Source organism: Schistocerca piceifrons, chromosome 2, assembly GCF_021461385.2.
Source record: "Schistocerca piceifrons isolate TAMUIC-IGC-003096 chromosome 2, iqSchPice1.1, whole genome shotgun sequence".
Classification (NCBI taxonomy): domain Eukaryota; kingdom Metazoa; phylum Arthropoda; class Insecta; order Orthoptera; family Acrididae; genus Schistocerca; species Schistocerca piceifrons.
Genome location: NC_060139.1, coordinates 709,618,202 through 709,641,379, shown reverse-complemented (window position 1 = coordinate 709,641,379; position 23,178 = coordinate 709,618,202). Strand labels below are relative to the sequence as shown.

The window sequence follows — 23,178 nt, the reverse complement described above, 5'->3', positions numbered from 1 at the left end:
TTGCTCCACACTAGAACCTATTAAAAGCCGATCGCTATCGAAGGGTATCCCTTGAGTAGGTTTATTCGTTAAAATCGTGCTGTTGACTGTGTAGAAATGGTATAATAATCACGAAACCGTTGAACTCCTAAAATATGTGTTCGACTTGCGGGAAACTCGACTGTTCGTTTAAGCATCACCTTGGGTTTAACAAATGTTATAGAAGTGTCAGGGAAGCACCGAGAGCTACAAATGCAGGAATCAACAAAATACTGGCGATGCCTTGGTGGACAAAAGGGAGGGTCACATGGTAGTGAACATCACATAGACGACTAGCTATTCTTAATTACAGAAAGACTGCGGCACAGACTATGACCAACGTGATTTGCACATAGGACTATGAGTTACTGTCTAACGGCAGGTGCGTTACGAGCAAAAGAGCTGCTCTGTAGACTTTCGAAAGCGATGGATCACTATACAATATGTACGTCGCCGATAATGTCGAGAAACACAAAATAGATATGTTTAGTGACGAGGACTGAATTTGCCCTTGCATTGGACACAATCTGTTGCGACTGCACTATCGACAAGAAAACCACCCAATTACTGGACTGCATCGAGCAGTTCCACGTAGGAATAAACCTGAGGAGAGAATGGAGCCATGCCGTAGAACGAGAGTCCACGTAAGTTGCTTAATGAGGAAACAGAAATGTTGTAAAATACATCTTGAGTATCAAACAGTCTGTTCAACTGACATTCCTCCACGAGGATAATGCTCGTGTACAGACTACATACTTCCCTTCGTTCGTCATATACACTGACACCATCATCAGACCTCACTGCCATTGAGATTACATAGGACGTGATACGGTAGCGTCTAGTTCAGTGGCGTTACCACAAAATTCAACGTCGAATTTTGACAACAGTTGAAAGTAATCAAAGATTCTCCGTTATGTCTACATCTAAAGATACATCTATAATCCGCAAATACCTTATGTGGCGAAGGATACTTGGTGTAACACACACACTTTCTGCCGTTGTGTTCCATTCGCAAATGGTGTGTGGAAGGAAGAAAACACTATGTTTTTATCTTCATACATGGTAGACCAGGAAATATGTTTCCTGACTCTTCTAAGAATGTACGCCCATGGGAATTTATTATCGCTATACCACTTCATGATGCAAAAAGGGTCTCATATAGCTTCTGCCACCGGAGTTGCATGAGCATCTACGTGACACTTTCGTGCTTCTAAACGAACCCCGTGACGAAACACAGCCGGCCTCTGTGGCCGAGCGCTTCTAGGCGCTTCAGTCCAGAACTGCGCGCCTCCTACGGTCACAAGTTCGAATCCTGCCTCGGGTATGGAGGTTTAAGTAGTTCAAAGTGTAGGGGACTGATGACCTCAGATGTTAAGTCCCATAGTGCTTACAGCCATTTCAATCAATTTTTGACGAAACACACTGCTCTTCTTCGGATTTCCTCTATTTCTTCTATCAGTGCTATCTGGCAACGATTCTGGAGTAAGGAGTACACAAGTATATGCTATGTTGGACGAGAATAGCTTGTGTCTACATCTACATTTACACTCCGCAAGCCACCCAACGGTGTGTGGCGGAGGGCACTTTACGTGCCACTGTCATTACCTCCCTTTCCTGTTCCAGTCGCGTATGGTTCGCGGGAAGAACGACTGTCTGAAAGCCTACGTGCGCGCTCTAATCTCTCTAATTTTACATTCGTGATCTCCTCGGGCGGTATAAGTAGGGGGAAGCAATATATTCGATACCTCATCCAGAAACGCACCCTCTCGAAACCTGGCGAGCAAGCTACACCGCGATGCAGAGCGCCTCTCTTGCTGAGTCTGCCACTTGAGTTTGTTAAACATCTCCGTAACGCTATCACGGTTACCAAATAACCCTGTGACGAAACGCGCCGCTCTTCTTTGGATCTTCTCTTTCTCCTCCGTCAAACCGATCTGGTACGGATCCCACACTGATGAGCAATACTCAAGTATAGGTCGAACGAGTGTTTTGTAAGCCACCTCCTTTGTTGATGGACTACATTTTCTAAGCACTCTCCCAATGAATCTCAACCTGGTACCCGCCTTACCAACAATTAATTTTATATGATCATTCCACTTCAAATCGTTCCACACGCATACTCCCAGATATTTTACAGAAGTAACTGCTACCAGTGTTTGTTCCGCTATCATATAATCATACAATAAAGGATCCTTCTTTCTATGTATTCGCAATACATTACTTTTGTCTATGTTAAGGGACAGTTGCCACTCCCTGCACCAAGTGCCTATCCGCTGCAAATCTTCCTGCATTTCGCTACAATTTTCTAATGCTGCAACTTCTCTGTATACTACAGCATCATCCGCGAAAAGTCGCATGGAACTTCCGACACTATCTACTAGGTCATTTATATATATTGTGAAAATCAATGGTCCCATAACACTCCCCTGTGGCACGCCAGAGGTTACTTTAACGTCTGTAGACGTCTCTCCATTGATAACAATATGCTGTGTTCTGTTTGCTAAAAACTCTTCAATCCAGACACACAGCTGTTCTGATATTCCGTAGGCTCTTACTTTGTTTATCAGGCGACAGTGCGGAACTGTATCGAACGCCTTCCGGAAGTCAAGAAAAATAGCATCTACCTGGGAGCCTGTATCTAATATTTTCTGGATCTCATGAACAAATAAAGCGAGTTGCGTCTCACACGATCGCTGTTTCCGGAATCCATGTTGATTCCTACATAGTAGATTCTGGGTTTCCAAAAACGACATGATACTCGAGCAAAAAACATGTTCTAAAATTCTACAACAGATCGACGTCAGAGATATAGGTCTAGAGTTTTGCGCATCTGCTCGACGACCCTTCTTGAAGACTGGGACTACTTGTGCTCTTTCCAATCATTTGGAACCCTCCGTTCCTCTAGAGACTTGCGGTACACGGCTGTTAGAAGGGGGGCAAGTTCTTTCGCGTACTCTGTGTAGAATCGAATTGGTATCCCGTCAGGTCCAGTGGACTTTCCTCTATTGAGTGATTCCAGTTGCTTTTGTATTCCTTGGACACTTATTTCGATGTCAGCCATTTTTTCGTTTGTGCGAGGATTTAGAGAAGGAACTGCAGTGCGGTCTTCCTCTGTGAAACAGCTTTGGAAAAAGGTGTTTAGTATTTCAACTTTACGCGTGTCATCCTCTGTTTCAATGCCATCATCATCCCGGAGTGTCTGGATACGCTGTTTCGAGCCACTTACTGATTTAACGTAAGACCAGAACTTCCTAGGATTTTCTGTCAAGTCGGTACATAGAATTTTACTTTCGAATTCACTGAACGCTTCACGCATAGCCCTCCTTACGCTAACTTTGACATCGTTTAGCTTCTGTTTGTCTGAGAGGTTTTGGCTGCGTTTAAACTTGGAGTGAAGCTCTCTTTGCTTTCGCAGTAGTTTCCTAACTTTGTTGTTGTACCACGGTGGGTTTTTCCCGTCCCTCACAGTTTTACTCGGCACATACCTGTCTAAAACGCATTTTACGATTGCCATGAACTTTTTCCATAAACACTCAACATTGTCAGTGTCGGAACAGAAATTTTCGTTTTGATCTGTTAGGTAGTCTGAAATCTGCCTTCTATTACTCTTGCTAAACAGATAAACCTTCATCCCTTTTTTTATATTCCTATTAACTTCCATATTCAGGGATGCTGCAACGGCCTTATGATCACTGATTCCCCGTTCTGCAGTTAAAGAGTCGAAAAGTTCGGGTGTGTTTGTTATCAGTAGGTCCAAGATGTTATCTCCACGAGTCGGTTCTCTGTTTAATTGCTCGAGGTAATTTTCGGATAGTGCACTCAGTATAATGTCACTCGATGCTCTGTCCCTACCACCCGTCCTAAACATCTGAGTGTCCCAGTCTATATCTGGTAAATTGAAATCTCCACCTAAGACTATAACACGCTGAGAAAATTTATGTGAAATGTATTCCAAATTTTCTCTCAGTTGTTCTGCCACTAATGCTGCTGAGTCGGGAGGTCGGTAAAAGGAGCCAATTATTAACCTAGCTCGGTTATTGAGTGTAACCTCCACCCATAATAATTCACAGGAACTATCCACTTCTACTTTGCTACAGGATAAACTACTACTAACAGCGACGAACACTCCACCACCGGTTGCATGCAGTCTATCCTTTCTAAACACCGTCTGTACCTTTGCAAAAATTTCGGCAGAATTTATCTCTGGCTTAAGCCAGCTTTCTGTACCTATAACTATTTCAGCTTCGGTGCTTTCTATCAGCGCTTGAGGTTCTGGTACTTTACCAACGCAGCTTCGACAGTTGACAATTACAATACCGATTGCTGCTTGGTCCCCGCATGTCCTGACTTTGCCCCGCACCCGTTGAGGCTGTCGCCCTTTCTGTACTTGCCCAAGGCCATCTAACCTAAAAAACCGCCCAGCCCACGCCACACAACCCCTGCTACCCGTGTAGCCGCTTGTTGCGTGTAGTGGACTCCTGAGCTATCCAGCGGGACCCGAAACCCTACCACCCTATGGCGCAAGTCGAGGAATCTGCAGCCCACATGGTCGCAGAACTGTCTCAGCCTCTGATTCAGACCCTCCACTCGGCTCTGTACCAAAGGTCCGCAGTCAGTCCTGTCGACGATGCTGCAGATGGTGAGCTGTGTTTTCATCCCGTTAGCGAGACTGGCAGTCTTCACCAAATCAGATAGCCGCCGGAAGGCAGAGAGGATTTCCTCCGATCCATAGCGACACACATCATTGGTGCCGACATGAGCGACCACCTGCAGATGGGTGCACCCTTCAGGTCTTTCCTACGATTATATTTTTATGGAGACCTTTCACTCTAAATAGTTCCACTCATATCCCAGGTATTTACTGGATGAAACTCCTTCACTCGATTGTTCGGCAATAGCGTAATCAAACAGTAAAGAGTCTTTCGTCTAATTATGCCTAATACGTAAGATTTACTTTTGTAGGTAGGCTACACTTTTTAATGGATGAAAACTGACTCACGCGTTTCGATATTATATCATTGTCAAAGGCTACAAAGAAGTGTGTACAAGGTATCATAAACATGTTGTGGTTACAATAACGTGACAATGAATCTGCTGAACGTTTTGGAGAATTCTAACCAAATTTTAAAAAATATAAGAATCATCATGCTAAAATACTACTGACAATACTGTCTGTGGGTACATTGTGCTTCGTCATATGCTGTGAACCACAACCAAGTGTAGACAGATCGTAATGTTATGTGGTCTTCATTAGAGTTGGTTACAAGAGGGCGCTATTGTAGTGATATGTCTGCCAGCTACGTATAGACTTGTTTATAGAAAGTTCAAAAATTGGTGAAGTAATCATCAGATTAATAAACCGTCTATAACATTTGTCCTACAAGTAATTGCATTATAAAATGCTCAATTGGGGCTACGACACAAACCGTCAGAGGGCTTTGCTTATGGAAAATTTATAAGTAGAGTTGTAACATAAACCGATATACCTAGCGAGATGGCGCAGTGGTTAACACACTGGACTCGCGTTCGTGGGAACGACGGTTAAAACTCGCGTGCGGCCACCCTGATTTAGGTTCTCCGTGATTTCCCTAAATCGCTTTAGGCAAATGCCGTGATGGTTCCTTCAAAACGGCTAGGCTGACTTCATTTCTCATCCTTCCCTAACCCGATGAGACCGATGACCTCGCTGTTTGGTCACCTCCCCCAAATCAACCAACCTACCAACAAACCGATAGGTGGTATTGCTTATAATCTCGAAATTCTGCATGAAAAATGTAAAGCTCATATTTCTCAGTCAAACATATTTAGAAAAGAATGTGACAGACAGCAAAAGTAAGAAGTGCAGTGATGAAATAAGTAAAATACTTTACAGTGTTCTTTAACAGATGTATGTAATAGTATACTTCTTCATATACCGCACGTGGGTGTAGTGCATATACAAAGTTGGTAACTTTTCTTACGAAATGTATACGGCCATACCTTCATAGTAAATACTGACTACTATATGTAGTTCGTCATAGACAGCATTATGAATCTATCTGAATTACATAAAATTCATTAATTAACATTACAAGTTTGCATGTATACCAGTGGCTACGCAATTAATCCCAATGGCCCCCACATAACCACATCCAGCACGCTCCAATTCTGAGAATGTGATGGAGATGCTAGTGTGCCCTGAGGACCTAGATCTCCCGAGAGCCTCAGAACCAATGGATACAACACCACAAGCACTCAAACGGTGGTAGCAGGTGACCCTGTAGCGTAAACTGCTTCCTCCGTCTCTTTATGCCCTTCCAATACACTGAAAGCTAAATCCTCTGTTGGAACTGTGGAGGTTTTTTCCGACACCTGGCTGAGTTAAGACAACTCTTAAGCACTTCACCTGCTTTCTGTACTGCCCTTCAGGAAACCTTAGTTTCCAGCAATGTGGACCCCTGCACTTCGCGGCTGTTTGGGTTATTACAAGAACCGTACTGACTATGACAGGAAGTCAGGTGGAGTATGTGTATAAGTGCTTGAGTCAGTATGTAGTGAATGTGTGCTTCTCGAAACAACTTTACGAGCCGTAGCTGTCAGGGCAAGGACAACACAGGATATTACTGTATGCAGTGTCTGTCTTCCCCAAGATGGTGAAGTACCTCAAAATGTATTGGTTGCACTTGTTTCTCAGTTCTCCCACCTCTCCTTATTCAGGGTGATTTCAATGCCCATAACTCTCTGTGGGGTGAAACTGTGAGCACTGGCCACAGCAAACGTATCGAAAATCTACTGACACCACTCGACCTTAAAATACTAGTGCTCCCACACACTTCAGTGTGGCATATGGCACCTACTCAGTCGTTCATCTTTCAATCTGCAGCCCTGGTCTTCTACCATATATTTTCTAGAAAGTTCATGGTGACCTGTGTGGTAACAATCACTTTCCAATCTTCCTGTCCCTACCCCTGTGTCACTCCTCTGGTCACCTGCCCAGGGGGGCTCCTATCAATGTTGACTGGATTCTCTGCTGCCACAGTTGCATCTCCACCACGTGGCAATATCAATGTGGTGGTCCAAAACACAACTGCGACCATTGTTTCTGCTGCAGACTTCACAATCCCATGTTCCCCTGGATCCTCCAGTGAAAGATGGTGCCCTGGTGGTCCGCAGAAGCTGCCGCCGCCATTAGAGATTGTAGTTGGGCACTCCAATGTCATAAGCGGCGCCCATCACTGCAGTAACCAATAGCCTTTAAACAGCTACCCTGCTCCCAATAAAGAGGCGGAAGCAGGAGTGCTGGGAACGATGTGTTTCAACAGTTGGACCCTTACCTCTCCTTCTCAGTTTTGGACAAAGGGCAGATGCCTTTACGGATTCCGGACCCCTGCTGGTGTACCTGAGATTTCCACAAATGGAGCTATGTATACAGACGCAGATGCAATCGCTGAACATTTTGTTGCACATTATGCTCCAACATGCATCTAAGAATTATCTCCTGGCTTTTCGTATCCTAAAACAGTGGGTGGAACGAAGGTGCTTATCTTTTACTGCACGCCACCTTGAGCCATACATAGTGGAAACTCCACAGTGCCCTTGCCCATTGCCCTGGTACAGCTCCAGGACCAGACCATATTCACTATCAAATGCTTAAACATCTAACAGTTGATTACCAGCATCACCTCCCTGACATCTTCAACTGCATCTGGAGTTAGGGCGCCTTCTCGCAGCAATAGTGGGAAAGTGTCATCATCCCAGTGCTGAAACACGGTAAGATGCCCCTAGAGATGGACAGCTACCGACACATTGGCCTCACCAGTGTTCTGTGTAAATTGCTTGAATGCATGGTCAGTGGTGGCTCCCGGAGTCTCAGGGCCTTCTGGCTCCATCCCTGCCAAGGCCGCTCCACCAATGATAATTTGGTATACCTAGAGGCTCCTATCTATACATCTTTTGCCCGACGTCAACACCTTATTGGTGTCTTTTTTACTTACAAAAGGCCTACGACATCATATGAAGACAGCACATCATTGATATATTACACGAATGTGGCCTCCAGGGCCTGCTCTTGATCTTAATACAGAATTTTTTGTTGCTCCATACTTTCCATGTTCGAGTTGGTAGTTTCCACAGTTCAGCCCATATTCAAGGAATGGGATCCCGCACGGTTCTGTAGTGAGCCGGCCGCGGTGGCCGAGCGGTTCTAGGCGCTCAGTCCGGAACCGCGCGACTGCTACGGTCGCAGGTTCGAATCTTGCCTCAGGCATGGATGTGGTGATATCCTTAGGTTAGTTAGGTTTAAGTAGTTCTAAGTTCTAGGGGACTGATGACCACAGATGCTAAGTCCCATAGTGCTCAGAGCCATTTTTTTGGCTCTGCAGTGAGCGTTCCACTATTTTTAGTAGCCATTAATGGTTTAGCAGCAGCTGTGGGGTCCTCCGTTTCTCTTATGCTAACGATTTTTTATTCACTTTTGCTCCTCTAGTATTGAGGTTGCTGAACGGCGATTGCACAGAGTTATACAAAAGGCGCAGTCATCGCCCTCACCCACAGCTCTCAGTTTTCAGTTGACAAGACTGTCGTCCACCCACATCCCAAACTTTGTCTTAATGACCAACTACTTAACATAGTGGAGACTTATCGCTTTTTACGACCTTCGACGCCCAGATAACTTGGTTTCCCCATATTACTCAGCTTAAGCAAAAGTGCTGGTAGCATCTTAATACCCTTCGCTACCTGAGTAACACAAGCTGAGTGCAGATCACTCTACTCCTCTATAGCTCTATAAAGCTCTAATACAGTCCTGCCTTGATTATTTGAGTCTACCTTATGGTTCATCATCACCTTCAGCATTGTGGATACTAGACCCAATACACCACTGAGGTGTTTTGCTTGTGACGCGAGCTTTCCGAAGAAGCCCTGTGAACAACCTACACGCGTAAGCTGGGGTCCCTCCATTGTAAATCAGGTGCCAACAACTGCTCCTTAATTATGCTGCACATGTCTGTATTTCACCTGAACATACGAATCAGTGCCTCCTCCTCTCAACCAGAGTAATCCATCTCCCGCAAGGATGGCCCAGGTCTAGGATTACGACAGCAGTTTGCTTTCGGTCCCTTCTTCTGAACGAGTTTTTGACCCTACCAGCACTCCTTCAGGAGTACTCAAATACATCTCCTTGCTCTATATCTCAGCCTTAGCTTTGTCTGGACATATCACAAGGCCCAAAAGACTCAGTTCATCCTGAGGCCCTCCACCGCCAATTTTTCTCTATTCTCGGCAAGTTACAGAGTGCAGAAATTGTCTACACTGTTGGCTCGATGGTAAATGGTCATGTTGGCTTCGCTCATGTTTACGCTAGACATACTGAACAGTGCTCCATGCTGGATGGCTGCGGTGTTTTCAGTGTAGAGTTGGTAGCCATCTCTCACGCTCTTCAGCATGTTCGCTCCTGCAGTGATGAGTCCTTCCTCTTCTGTGGTTACCCCTTAAGCGGCCTATAAGATCTCGACCAGAGGATCCGTCGCCATTGTTTGGTAATAACTATCCAGTTAGTCTGTTTATGACCTCTAACACCGTGGACGTTCAGTGCCCTTCATCTGGACCACAGGACATAACGGAATCCTGGGAAATGAACTCGCTGACAGTGTGCCCAAACAGGCTACCGGTAAACCGACTCTGGAGATCGGCTTGCAGAAAACTGATCACCGATTAGACTTAAGCCGTAAAGTTTTCGGGACCTGGAATACCGAATGTCACTCTCCCACTACTCCAAATAAATTACGTTCTATAAAGAAGACAAACCAGTATGTGGAGGACATCCATGTGACCACTCGTGGGAACTCCATCGTCCTTTGACGGCTCTATATCGATCATACATGGATGACTCACGGTCATCTCCTCTGTCACGAGGACCCACCCCAGTGCCGATGCCATTCTCGACTGACAGTAGCTCACATCTTGTTGGACTGTCACAATCTAGCGGCCCTGAGACGGACTCTTAACCTTCCTGACGCAACACCTATGGTGTCAGGTGACAATGACTCAACTGGTAAGCTAGTTTTAAGTTTTATTCGAAAGGGGGATTTTCATCGCTCAATCTTAAGGTTGGCCCCGGGACTTTTCTCCAAGGTTTTCACTCTACCTGAATTTTTTATTCTTCCTCGCTTTCTCTGGTGCTGTTTGCTCGACTTGATTTTCGTCTTTTCACTATCCCTGCTTCTCTGGCCTTGTGTTTTTAGGATGGAGATTTTAGTGTGCCGCAGATCGCCTGGCTCATCCACTTTATTCTTGCGATCAGACGTCTGCTAAAGTGTTTTAACACCTTCTACCGATTTTTTCCTTCTAGTTTTATGTTTTCGATTTTGGCTTGCTATTTTCGTTTTTTTTTTTCTTCAGTGTAGTTACTCACATAGTTTTAAGCATTTTGTTCCTTCCCAAGATTTCAGCAGGTAGAATTCTTTTTGGTTATGTTTTTAATCTGAGACCTGTGTGACTAAGGACCATAGGACTGATAACCTCGCAGTTTTGTCCCTTTAATCTACCTACCAACCATACTGTTGTAACTTTCTTCGTTTTTGGTCGAAACGCAACGATTTCGGATCAAACTTTGCTGCTACACCTTTCATGTCCAAAACAACTGAAAAAATTGCTTGGCATGAGCGAAAGGATCCGCCGATACTATCAGCAACCTCTCCAAAGATGATCGATCGATTTTCCAGAACCATGTTCTTCAGTTTTTACACAGTGTCGTTAGTAACTGACGTGCAGTGGCATCCAGGGCAGTCGTCGTCTTCAGCGTCTTCTCGACCGTGTTTGAAACGTTTATACACTCGCAAATCTCGTCTTACTCATAGAAGATTCACCAAAAGCCACAGGTAACATTTAGAATGTGATACTGCACTTCATTCCATTTTTCAAGCAAAATTTAATGCAGATTCTTTGATCCATCTTTCTTTAAAGTAAAAATCCACCGAGCACTCGAAAACACTTATAACCTTTTCGACTGTCAACAACAAAATAAATATACAAAACAGCGGAAAATGCAAACATATATCAGAAACATGTGTATGAACAAAATTTGTAAACCGGACGTACTAATCCAGTGAAATTGAAAAATTACCGTTAGTTTCTGATCACACCTCGTACTACTTTTCATTTGTACTTCAACTGAAGGGAAGGAAGATAAAAGCATATCTTCACAAAGCGTAGGGGAAGGGGGACAGAAAAGGGAGATTGAGGTGGCGAAGTGGGGTTAGGGGTGAAGTGAGGGTGGGTATGCGGCATGGGAGAGGCTGAGGTAAACGTAAATAACAGTGAGGAAGAAGACTGAGTGGAGGGAAAGGTTCGAGCAGCTCATCACACAAACCGTGTCTTACCAGAGCGGTGGTGTAGTTGTCCTTCAGCGTGATGTCGCTGCCGTTGTAGTAGAACTCTTTGACGGACTCAGCGCCTTCTAGCCGTTCTTCCTTCGTCGGAAGTCGTAAATCACAGCCCACAATTTCGCCAAAGTTCTCGTTCAGGTTCTCTATTTGGGCCTCCGTTGATAATGAACCACCAGCTGTCAACAGAAAACAGAGGGAATGCGCTGATATCGTTCGTACTTTCAACTTTGATTTCGTACAGAGCAGCGGACTTCTTAATATTTATTTTCAAAATCACCCGTAACCGGTCAGAAGAAGGAATAAAATCCATAAGCACACATTCATTATTACGCATTCACTATCTTTTGTTAGCTTGTGGTGGCAGTTCGACAGTTCGTCTGATTTCACTGCGTTTGTGGTTCTCAGTTACCTTAATTTTGCTGATAACGTTATACAGTTTGCCACTAGTGATGACACTTCAAATGAGAAATACCCGTAGGGTTGAAAGTCATTTAACTATTACATTAAAATCAGTAAAATCTATATCGGAAAGGAAGCATTTACTGCTCTTGGTTGGAATTCAGAGCCATGTAACACTTTTTAAAAGACCTCAAAGTTGCCATTGAGTGTAAAAATTATTGGCTTCACTCCTTTATTTTGACCTTATGGGCATTACCAAGTGGTATACTGGAACAGCTAAAAAAGGACAGAGTATGTAGATAGAGTAGCACTAACATGTCATGCATACGGTAGTATATTATACAAAACGCTTTAGAACATGTCAAACTCGAAAAATCTTCCGACATATATACATCGTTTTATCTGATCCTTTTAACTTTAAGGATTCATCAGCATTAAACTGGGGCATGGCTACATACATAGTGAGCATGGTATTAAATACATAAACTATTACCGGTACAAATCACAATGTGCAATGTTTACGTCCGTCTCTATGTCAAAAAGCGACAAATAATGCTGATAATACTATGTTCGACCATTTATCTAAATACTTAAAAGTCTGGTGGGATAGCACAGTTAAATTCGAATATAAGCTGGACAAGTCTATTCCGGCACGTGGAGGAAACAGCAAAGTTTTCTACTTTCTCGAACATTAAGAAGATATTGTGCAATCCATACACAAACAATCAAAATTTATGATTCTTTCCCAAAGTGACCTTCAGTTCAGCAGTGCAGGTAAGAATTTTGCATTTGCGTTGAACAGGATAGCTGAAAGGAAGACATACACCAAAAACTTAAAACACAGAAAAACCTGCTTATTTACGAGATACAAGTTGATACAAATTTCTTATCATTTTCTCATTAGAAATTTTGAATTTGACTTCATTTTCTCTAGTTTTCAGAGGATTACAGGTAATGTAAATACACACACACACACACACACACACACACACACACACACACAGAGACTCATGCGCGCGCGCGACGGTTCAAACCCGTCTCCGGCCATCCTGATTTTGATTTTCCGTGATTTCCCTAAATCGTTTCATGCACATGCCGGGATGGTGCCTCTGAAAGGGCCGGCCGACTTCCTTCCCAGTCCTTCCCTGACCCGAGCTTGTGCTCCGTCTCTAATGATCTCGTTGTCGACGGGACCTTAGACAGTAATCTCCTCCTTTAATCAATATGTGTCTTACTTTTCTTTTTCGGAACACTACCTCTTTATTCGTTACCCACTCAGTCTTGAGCACTCCTCTGTAACACGTTTCAAAAGCTTATCTTTTCTCGTGATCCACCACGTTTCACTTCTGCAGATGTCGAAACTCAAGACTAATGCCTTGCAAAATTTTTCCTTTCTTTTTTAGAATGTACCTTCTGTCTAAAAAGTGATGAGGAATATTTGCTTTACTTACGCTGTGTGTGTCCAACTCGCTCTAGGCCAGTGTTACCAGTCATGAAAGGAACCAGATTGTAGCGCCCTTCCGACAAAGCTATCCACGGCTCTTCGGTCAGAAATGCTCCATCGCTTACCGGCTCGGCGCTGGGTACCCAGACACAGGTGAACAAAGTTTTGCTATCCTGTCACAGAAGATTTTGGTACATTCTTAATATACTCACGTTCAGAAAGAAAAAACAGAACATCTTGAACGACTAGAGATAGGATGTTTATATTCACAGGACATGTACATTAGTGTATTCTGCAGAAATGATTAGCATTGGAACCATACCGACACGAGGGATCACGGTCAGCATCGGTATCATGACGCAACACCTACAGGTAAAATGTACCTTCAGCTCTCATTGTCGCTGTAAAACGAATGTAATTGATCAGTGTGACTCGAGCAGACTTGCAGGATGCCTCGCAGACATATGTACGAACTGTAGGTCAAATCATTGAGTTTGAAAGGGGGCATATTGTTGGCATGAGAGAATGTGAGGCACCCATCCGGGAAACTGCTGCTCGTGTGGGACGAAATGTTTCGGCAGTGCAACGGGTGTGTGCAGAATAGTTCACGGAAGACCGTAGAACACGACGAGATGAAGAAGAGAAGAAAACTCATCCCAATGGCATTGCGGGACAGATCTGGGTCCTCCTTGGATCTGGCGCAAGAGTGGAACAAGATAACACATCGTACACTGTCAGGGGAGACAATCCGTCGCCGTTTATTATGGCATGGGCTACGTGCACCTCGTCCTCTTCTGTGCAGAAACATGCTAGACGGCAATGGTGTATGGAACGACGTCACTGGGGACAGGAATGGCATCAGATAGTGTTTTCGGACGAATCCGGGTCCTGTTTGTTTGAAAATGATGGCCGTATTTTGATTCACCGAAGACAAGGGGAGTGGCATCACAGTGACTGCATTCACACGAGATCTGCAGGGCCAAAAAAACACCTTATGATATGGGTGCTATTGGGTACAACCATAAATAACAACTGGTACGTGTCCAGGATACTGTGACCAATTTGGCCCGTGTGAATGACATCCTACAACCTGTAACCATACCGACCACGACACACCATACGCCATGTATCTGCAAGACAATGCACGACCACATACTGCTGCACGAACACGTGCCTTCGTGACGTCACAGGCTGTCAGCCATTTGCCCTGGCCCGTCAGGTCACTAGACTTGTCACAAATCGAAAATGTGTGGAATATGGTAAAACGACGGGCGCAGCTTTGTGACTTAATGCCAACCACCACAGACGAACTTTGGAACCAGGTGAATGCAGTGTGGATGGCTATACCATAGGACACAATTCGCACCTTATACGCCTCGATGCAATCACGCACGGAACAAGTTACCAGGGCCCGTTGCTGACCCTGTGTGTACTAGGCACCATAACACATGCTGAACCGAGATGACTAAATTGCTAATAAAAAATGTACATGTCCCGTGAACATGATCGTCCTATCTTTAGTCGTTCAAGGCGTTCTGTTTATCTGTACATGAGTGTATATTTAATTTCCGACAAGGAAAGACTAATCACTAAATCATTAACCACAAACATATGTCCATTATTTCATCTATTTCATGTATGCTATATTTACTCACTAATAAGTAATTGAAGTACACACGCTTATTTAGCACCAAGGAGCACAATCTTTCACCCTCGTTACAGTAGCGACGTGTCCTTGGTTCAACGCAACACCAAAAGCAACTATCTATAACTCACGCAGATCGGTCAGAGGCGAATCTAATGCGCTCACGTCGCATTCGCTTTCACCTCAAATGAGCACCCTGCGGTAAAGGTCAACGACCACAGTGGCGGTCGGCGGTTCAGATGCGCGTTCGGTAATCCTGATTTACTTTTACAGTGGTTTCTGTAGATCACTTAAGGCTAATGTCTGGAATGCTTCATTCGAAAAAGAAGAGGCCGGTTTGCTTTTCCCGTACGGGCGTGTCTCCTGTCTCTTACAACGTCAGCGTAATGGGGCGTTAAATCTACCTTACATAGGACTGACATCAAAAAACGTGCCGTGGTTACGTGACCTTTCCAACCGTGGCATTTCCGTCTGCATTGCAGGTGCCACGTGTACTGTGGCCTTTCCGACCTACCGGAGTACTTGCGACCGGAGCCTGCCCTCACTAATAATTTACGCCAGTCGTTCACTGGCAGCGGAAATGTTGTCACCGTCTGTAAGGTAGAACCCCCGCCGACAGCCAATCGTTTCCGTGCAGTTTCGTGCGTTGATTGAGATATATACATTCTGAGGAACATAAATCATTATTGCAACAACGAAAGGAAGGCCATGTTGTCTCAAGGGTTGTCATCGCCATCGGATGCTCAGAAAATATGATGAGTAAACGAACTGGCTGTGCGTGAATTTCGATCAGACTAAGTCCCGAGGCCGTTTAAAAACTATAAATGGCACAATCATGGCTGAACAGTGATACTCTTGCCCATCTGATAAAGAAGATGCGCAAATCAATGCATAATTAGAGAAAAGAGTCCGTGAAGAAAATACAGTGGCTGTTTCCCGAATTGTGAAAGAGGAATTGCAGCAGTTTGGTCAGTTAACCGATGGCAAATCCTAGTTTACTAGTTGAAATGAGGGATGTTTTAACCATCGGCACAGGACCAAGAATGCTGTCGTAGGTTGGCATAAAAACTAAACTCCTCAATAAATCAGAAATATACGAAATTGTACTCTCTGATAAATAAGCTGATCGAGGGAGCAATAAATTCAAAATCCGAAATTAAGTAAGATTCCACTGGCCTGCCATTACAAAAGAAGAAACAACAAATTTAACGAAAAGTAAAAGATCTTATAATAATACGTAATGACTCGAGGGATTTAAGAAAATGTGTAAACTCTTCCTTCAAAATTAATGAGGAATCAAAATTGATAAAATAATACGGAAGTTTAATAATTTATTGTAGTCATGTTACAGGAAGAAAAAACTGTAGAAAATAAGAAAAATGCATTTAAAGAATAGCTAATCCTAAGCCTGTATAAAACATGAAGGAATGCTCTTACCACTAAAATAATCGAAAAATCCGCATTTAAAATATATGTGGTCGGAAGCACCTCACTGATGTTACAGACAGTAAAGTCCACGGTCGTAAAGTGCACGACACCTGTGGCGGGAGAACAATCAAACATCGTTATGCCTGTTGAAAGATCTCCAGCCTTTTCTCGTAGCCGGTACAGTGTTGTAAAAGCAACGGTAGCTTAGGTGATCGTGTAGACAAACATCCGAATAGTCGAACTTAGGTTCCTCGTACCGTTCGACGGTGACCGGCGACTCAAGCGTTCACAAGCGGAATAAATCGAGTAACAAGTCTTTGAGTAACTCGCTTCCCTCCTACGGTGTGTACTATCGTGTGCCGCTACTCATCAGTCCCGACGACATTTGGCGACATTTCTATCGTTACATTGCGCAGGTCGTGTACGCCCTGGTAAATTAAGTGCCCTATTCACAGATGTACTCTATCGTTTCTGCGTTGTGGCTCCAGATACCGTGGCTGCTAAGCAGACGTTTCCTAGGATGGGACGGTGAGTGACTTGCTGCACTGCTACAATCTGCTGCAGTCGACGGCGAGCCGCCTAATTTACTCGTTCTTGCCCGCGGTACTCACTGAATCGACATACTCACTGCACACACTTCACACGAAAGCATGTGGCAAACGCAGTCATATGCGCAGGTTACTACATAGCGCGCTTATACGACGGGCGTTCCATAAGTAATGCTACTCATTTTTTTATGAAAGCTTGTTGGTTTTGTTCAGTATTTCTATACACGCTGTTATTCTCCACTCTTTTGGCTACAAGATCATATTTTTCAACATAATCTCCGTTCAATGCGACGGCCTTATACCACCTTACTGGGATGGCCTTTACGCCCACATACCGTAGTACCAGCCAACTTACTGCATCAATAATCTCCTCATAATCCACGTACTGCTTCCCACAGAGTGTATCCTCCATTGGGCCAAACAAATGGCAGTCGGAATGTGTGGGATTGGAAGAGGAAGAAGAGTTCAATGAAGTTTTGTGAACTCTACCTACAGAGACGTCCAGTTGTGCAGCGAGGTGTTTGATTATGATCCGCCTATCACTTCGAATGAGAGTGTTTGTGCAAGGCGGTGTTTGATTGTGGTCTGTCGATCACCTCGAATGAGTGTGTCTGCACGTTCCAACAGTGTAGAAATGACAGATGTGTCCGGCCGGCAGTCATGTAGGAGATACAACAGGTTTCTGGGCCCTGTTGCAATGATGACAAACGTCTCGCCCGATTATTCACTGTACTTTCTGCAAGCACGTCTGAATATCTGCGATGTCCTGGTATTCAACGACAACTTTCTGCCTGGAAGGAACCTCCGTTACAGATACCATTTTGAATGCTACGTATAGCGACAGCACGTATTAAAACTTCATGAAACTACACGGGCTGAGGTGGGAATATCCCACGATGTTCCACAAGAAATTACGCATGTCTTCAATTGAAACTGGACAAGAAAAAAATGTGTTGCATTACTTGTTGTAAGTCCGTCGTATAACGTGCGTTGCCCATACTGCGTTCAATTGTCAAGCCGATTCCAGGTAAAAATTGTGAAGCCATACCGATAACGCGATATGCATGTGTAATAGGAATTGCCCCAGCGACGGCAACGACTACCCTACGACTCAGCAGCTATTCTGTAACTAACGATCTCATAGCTGTGAGCTATTTGAATTATTTTTGTTGTGAGGTAGATGGCGTTTGCGATACTAATTGTTAGATATCAACACGACTTGCTGTTTCTGCTGCGATTATCAGAAAACTATATGCTGTTTCACTATTATGTAATAGATTTTGGAATACCGAAAACTGTGTTTGATTTTGCTGATGTCTACGAAAAGACGACAGTCGGTAAAGATTACTTTACTCAGTCCAGTATTCCTAAAGATGATATTAACTTATACAAACATAGAAGCTGGTAAATATTTTAAGAGATACTAGGTACTTCTCGTTGTACAGAATTGATTTTCAAATCGTTAATCTAACGTAAACTGAGACTATTTTCCGCGGTATAGCGACATTCATTTCTTAAATAGTCCAACAGTATGCATAGTTTGGTTATGGTAGTTCATTGCTGCTACCTGTACGTTTTTACATTGCTAACAGAGAGTCACAGAACGCGTAGCTCCTGTACAATACCTCATAATCTGAAACAAATCAGTTGTGATACCTACATACATTTCGGGTACCAAGTCCTACAGTCCTCTGTGATGATTCACTCCGGCAGTAAATCTGTATGTGATAACCAAGCATTTTATCAGCACCTGTACCCTCCAGGGTATATGGCTTACCGACACACACAGTGCAGTCTAATGGGCTGAGCAGTTACTTTCGTCTTCGTAAACGCAGTGTTTTAATATGCCCACATATGGAATTATCTTTCTTCCGAGAACTTTTCATACGTGGCACCAGACGACTGAAATAACGGTAGTTCGGCTGAAGATTCGAGAACTGGGTTCTTGTCGTTTCTGTAACCCCACAATGACTGAGGCGGTCCACAAATAATCAGGTGTCGCGCTTAGCCGCAACGGATGCACCATCTGGGAGCCTTGGGAACACTAACTGGTTGGACAGGACTTCGTGGCACAGACAGGGAGCATCAGGTGTCAACTGCGTCTACCATGTGGAAGGTGGCACATAATGCCGTTCAACAAAAGTTGGGCATTAAGAACTTAAAAACTTAATGCAGCAGCTGTCAGTAAAATCACTGTGAACATTTCTGCCCAAAAACAAGTCGTACATGCTGAGCGAAATTAAAATATGTTTGAAGGCATCTGACGGATACAGTGGAGAACAAAAAGTCATATTTGAAACATGAAGCTTTTTCACTTAGAGAAGTTAAAACCATCGATCGAAACTACTATTTATTAAGAGCTGTTTACTAATCTGTTCTGAACGCCGACAGTATTCTGGGTTGCGGTAATCCCAGTTTGTGTAGTGAAACAAAAGTAATATAACGCGAATAATTAACTCCTATTCTTTTCGACGCTGCGCCAATACCACACCAGAAAACTGCGCAGTCTTTGAGTTCAACATCGGATGAGCACCTCTGTTGGGCAGAAGATTGGAAAAAGGATTACCTCTGAAAGTAAGTCCGAATATATCCTAAATTAACAAGTATGCCATCTCACACATATTAGTGGGACCCATCAGTCAAACTAGTAATGCGCTCTGACTGCACCATTTGTAGATTGTTGCTTAAACAGTCAATGCTTACTTTGTGATTCTTGAATTTCTCCAGGCGTACTTTATGACGAAATAAATCTCGGATGAACAGTCTGGTATGAGTGTGCAAAGGACACTCATACCAGGCTGTTCACCCGAAATTTATTTCGTCGATGCTTACTTTGTGCAACAACTTTCAATGGACATAGCAAAAGGAAATTGAATTCAAAATTTCAGACATCCTTTTTCCATTAAAATCCATAACGTTGCACAACAGGAACTGGAAAATGGTCTCTGACCGAAACCGATCGTGCAATTGAAACTGAAAAGAAATTACACAGCAGCTTCACGTGTTACAAAATATGATTTGTAAGAAATTATATTTAGCAGGCGAGCCAGAGTAAATCGTAACAAACATGTAACTTTGCATGAGAAATGTAAAACTGTGGATTATAGCCCGGTGCCGTATAATCCAGTCTTTTATAATGGTTTACAGGTACATGACATCAGATAAACGCCCTTTCTATAGACTGAAGGGCTATGATTCTACAATGTGTGTCATGTCCAACACCTATCTAAATATGCTAAAAGTTATGCGTAGAATCAAGACTTATACTGATTAGGGTTACTGACTTTATTTTTGATATTAATTAACTGCAGAAACGATTCTACAAAAATGAAGCAGTGCGTTCCGCATCGAGTGATCATGTACTAACTACCAGTGTTAGTCGGTATAAATCTGTATGAACAGGAAAGCGACGGCAATAAAAATTTTGTTTAAAAGAATGTTTCAATATAAATCCATATAGTTGTCTCCAGAGGTAACTAAAGGACGAGAGGTCTTGAAGCATTAACCTCAGAAAACACGTGCCACATAGAGTTCCCACATGGGACAAAAACAAATAAAGCAAAATCTATACAAGTCGACAGACATTGACAAAGCCCACTGATAAGAAGTGTGATTATGTACTGAATATCGAAACCTTCTCTCAGCACAAGTATCAAAGATCGGATCTCCACTTCGGAGCCACGCTTTTAAGCCACAAAACTTTCAGTGAAATCCTCCCACTTGAGTTATGCGAAAAGCGAAAGTAATTATGCTTGACATAGACAATTTCATACCACAAATATGCTCGAACAGGCAACCGTTGAGCCAGACTGCTAGACGAGACTTCCCGCTGTGCTCACAAGAACACCAAATGTCTGCTCAAACACAGACGCAGACTTCGCAGCGAGGCGGGCTGTGACGTGATTAGTCAACTCAGCCGAAACTGAAGGAATACCTCCTGTTAACTTCATGGCAGACACAAAGATCTGTTATACTCTTGGCAATCGATGATTAGGAACGGATCTGTATCTTCTCAGACAACCTCCATTGACAATTACGCAGATTAACTGAATGGTGAAAGTTACAAATCGAAAATAATGAAAGTTGCAAACAGAATATCCATCTTGAATGAAATTTTCGCTCTACAGCGGAGTGTGCGCTGATATGAGACGAAGTACTGGCGGAATTAAGGCTGTGAGGACGGGGCGTGAGTCGTGCTTGGGTAGCTCAGTCGGTGGAGCACTTGCCCTCGAAAGGCAAAGGTCCCGATTTCGAGTCTCGTTCCGGCACACAGTTTTAATCTGCCAGGAAGTTTCAGAATATCCAACTTCCTACGAACTGCTAGATCGCCTCCCCAGTGTGCATAAACCCCAGAACTAGAAGAACACTTCCTGTATTCCTCACGAACAGACCCAAAGTGCAAAGATTCTCTTAGTAGTCGATAACTAGGAGCGGAATTATGTCTTTTTCAGAGGACCGGGGTTAACTAACACGCAAAATATTGGGTAGTGAAAGTTGGAAATTGAAATAGTGTAAATTGCAAATGTAATAGCTAACATTCTAAGTGATTATTTGTTCGGCTCCTCAGTGCACATGAATCCCAGTACCTAACATCAGCAATCGATAACCTACTACGTTAGTGGTGCCCATCCATTAAACAAAATCATTCGCAAACTCCTTCTTTGTTGAAACTTCCTGGCAGATTAAAATTGTGTGCTGGACCTAGACTCGAACGCGGGACATTGCTCTTCGTGGCCAAGTACTCTACCCAGCTACGTCTTTGCTGGTGCTGTACGTCTCTGGAAGCGAACAACTACCCTGCGCTTCGCATTCATAATAAACAGCTGAAGCATTTCCTTTCGTCAACCTCATAACTTTTTCTTTCAACATTGGCATTTATAACCAGCGTCTCTCTGTCAAACATTAAAGCAAATGCACCCATCTTCTCCCGTTACTCTTCTTTCTCTTTCCTTTCCTCAGTCACTCAATTCGCTTTATTACCTCCACTCTTGATTACTTGCGATCCATCACGCCCATTGATGCCAATTCCCTCAGCTTAAACTTACCCGACTGTAATTTGTCTGTGTTGCCCAGCTACACGTGAACTAATACGAGCTGTGTACCTTGTCGTCTATCATAGCTACTAGTATTTGAACTATTTTTGTTACAGTTATTTAAGTTTACTATCCCCTATTCAATGTAAGACATATTATAAAATCTGTTTCATAATGAACATAGTGTAAAATATGTAGAAAACTGGGTTTCATGTAAGGGACGTCCTAATGGTCCTTGTCTTGTCACAGAGAGTAGATAAATAAATAAATAAAATGTACAGGGTGTTACGGATGAAGATATTTTGATGTGTGGTACTGTAATATGTACAAACTTCAGTGTGTTGTTTTTTTTTGCGTCTGTATCGAACAGTGCTCCACAGATACGTCACAAACTTTACGACCTGATGTTTTCTGCACTGTCATAACTATACCACTAAGAGGGCACTACGCCTGTCAGTATAGACTAACTGTTTTCCATCCACGTGTCCACACCGCAACACATGACCCGTTGCCCAGACGAAAATAAGCATTTATGCATTGCTCTTGCCACGTGTACGTGGAGGTATTAACCAGCCTAACAACATAGCCTGCAAGTGACGTAAATACTGATATAATGTTGTTCAGTACGCTGTCCTCAGTCACCAATACATATGTCTCCACTTATGCTCGCCACACCTTGCATATCTGAAGTAAGGCAAGCAGCCGATTATCTCGACTTAAGTTTATTAGTCACGTACACAGAAAACTTGTGAGAAGAATGACTTAAAAATGAAATTTTAGGAGAAGGTTAATAACATAAAAGGAAACTTTGGGAACAGATTTTAATATCAAAGTAATTAAATCAAAATATGGCTTTGCAATATTTCTGTAATTCACAGTCATTATGTAACTTTGCTAATCTGTAATTTTTCGCTACAGCATCAATTGAATTACATGACACGTAAGTTAAGCTAGCCGGTGAATTACTTCCCCTATTTTATTATACAACAGTTGTACCAAACGCTTTGTTCTTGAATCATGCAGTTTAAGACTTATACATACCTCTTCGGAAAGAGCAACATTTGCGTTCGTTACTAGGTCTTTGGGATCCACATTTTTCAGAAAATTTACGAGATCATTCGAAGTTTTCCCTGTGTATCCCAAATACTGAGCAAATCGAATTGCTCTATCTGTAGCATTTTTGGAAAATGCCCAAGGGTTTAGCGATGACCCACTCATTGCAATGGCATTCTTGAATAGGCCTGATGAGGAAGAAAAATTTCCAATTAATGGTTGTAATTGTACAGAATGCTAACAGAAA

At 43.2% G+C, this 23,178-nt stretch overlaps 1 protein-coding gene across 1 annotated transcript in view; it reads right to left on the bottom strand.

The window, feature by feature from the left end:
• The window catches only part of LOC124775776 (esterase FE4-like), a 78,315-nt gene that overhangs the window by 16,548 nt on the left and 38,589 nt on the right, over positions 1-23,178 (bottom strand). The window contains exon 6 of the mRNA XM_047250606.1: positions 11,376-11,557. Coding sequence (XP_047106562.1) covers positions 11,376-11,557 — 182 coding nt within the window. The remainder of the gene's footprint in view (positions 1-11,375; positions 11,558-23,178) is intronic.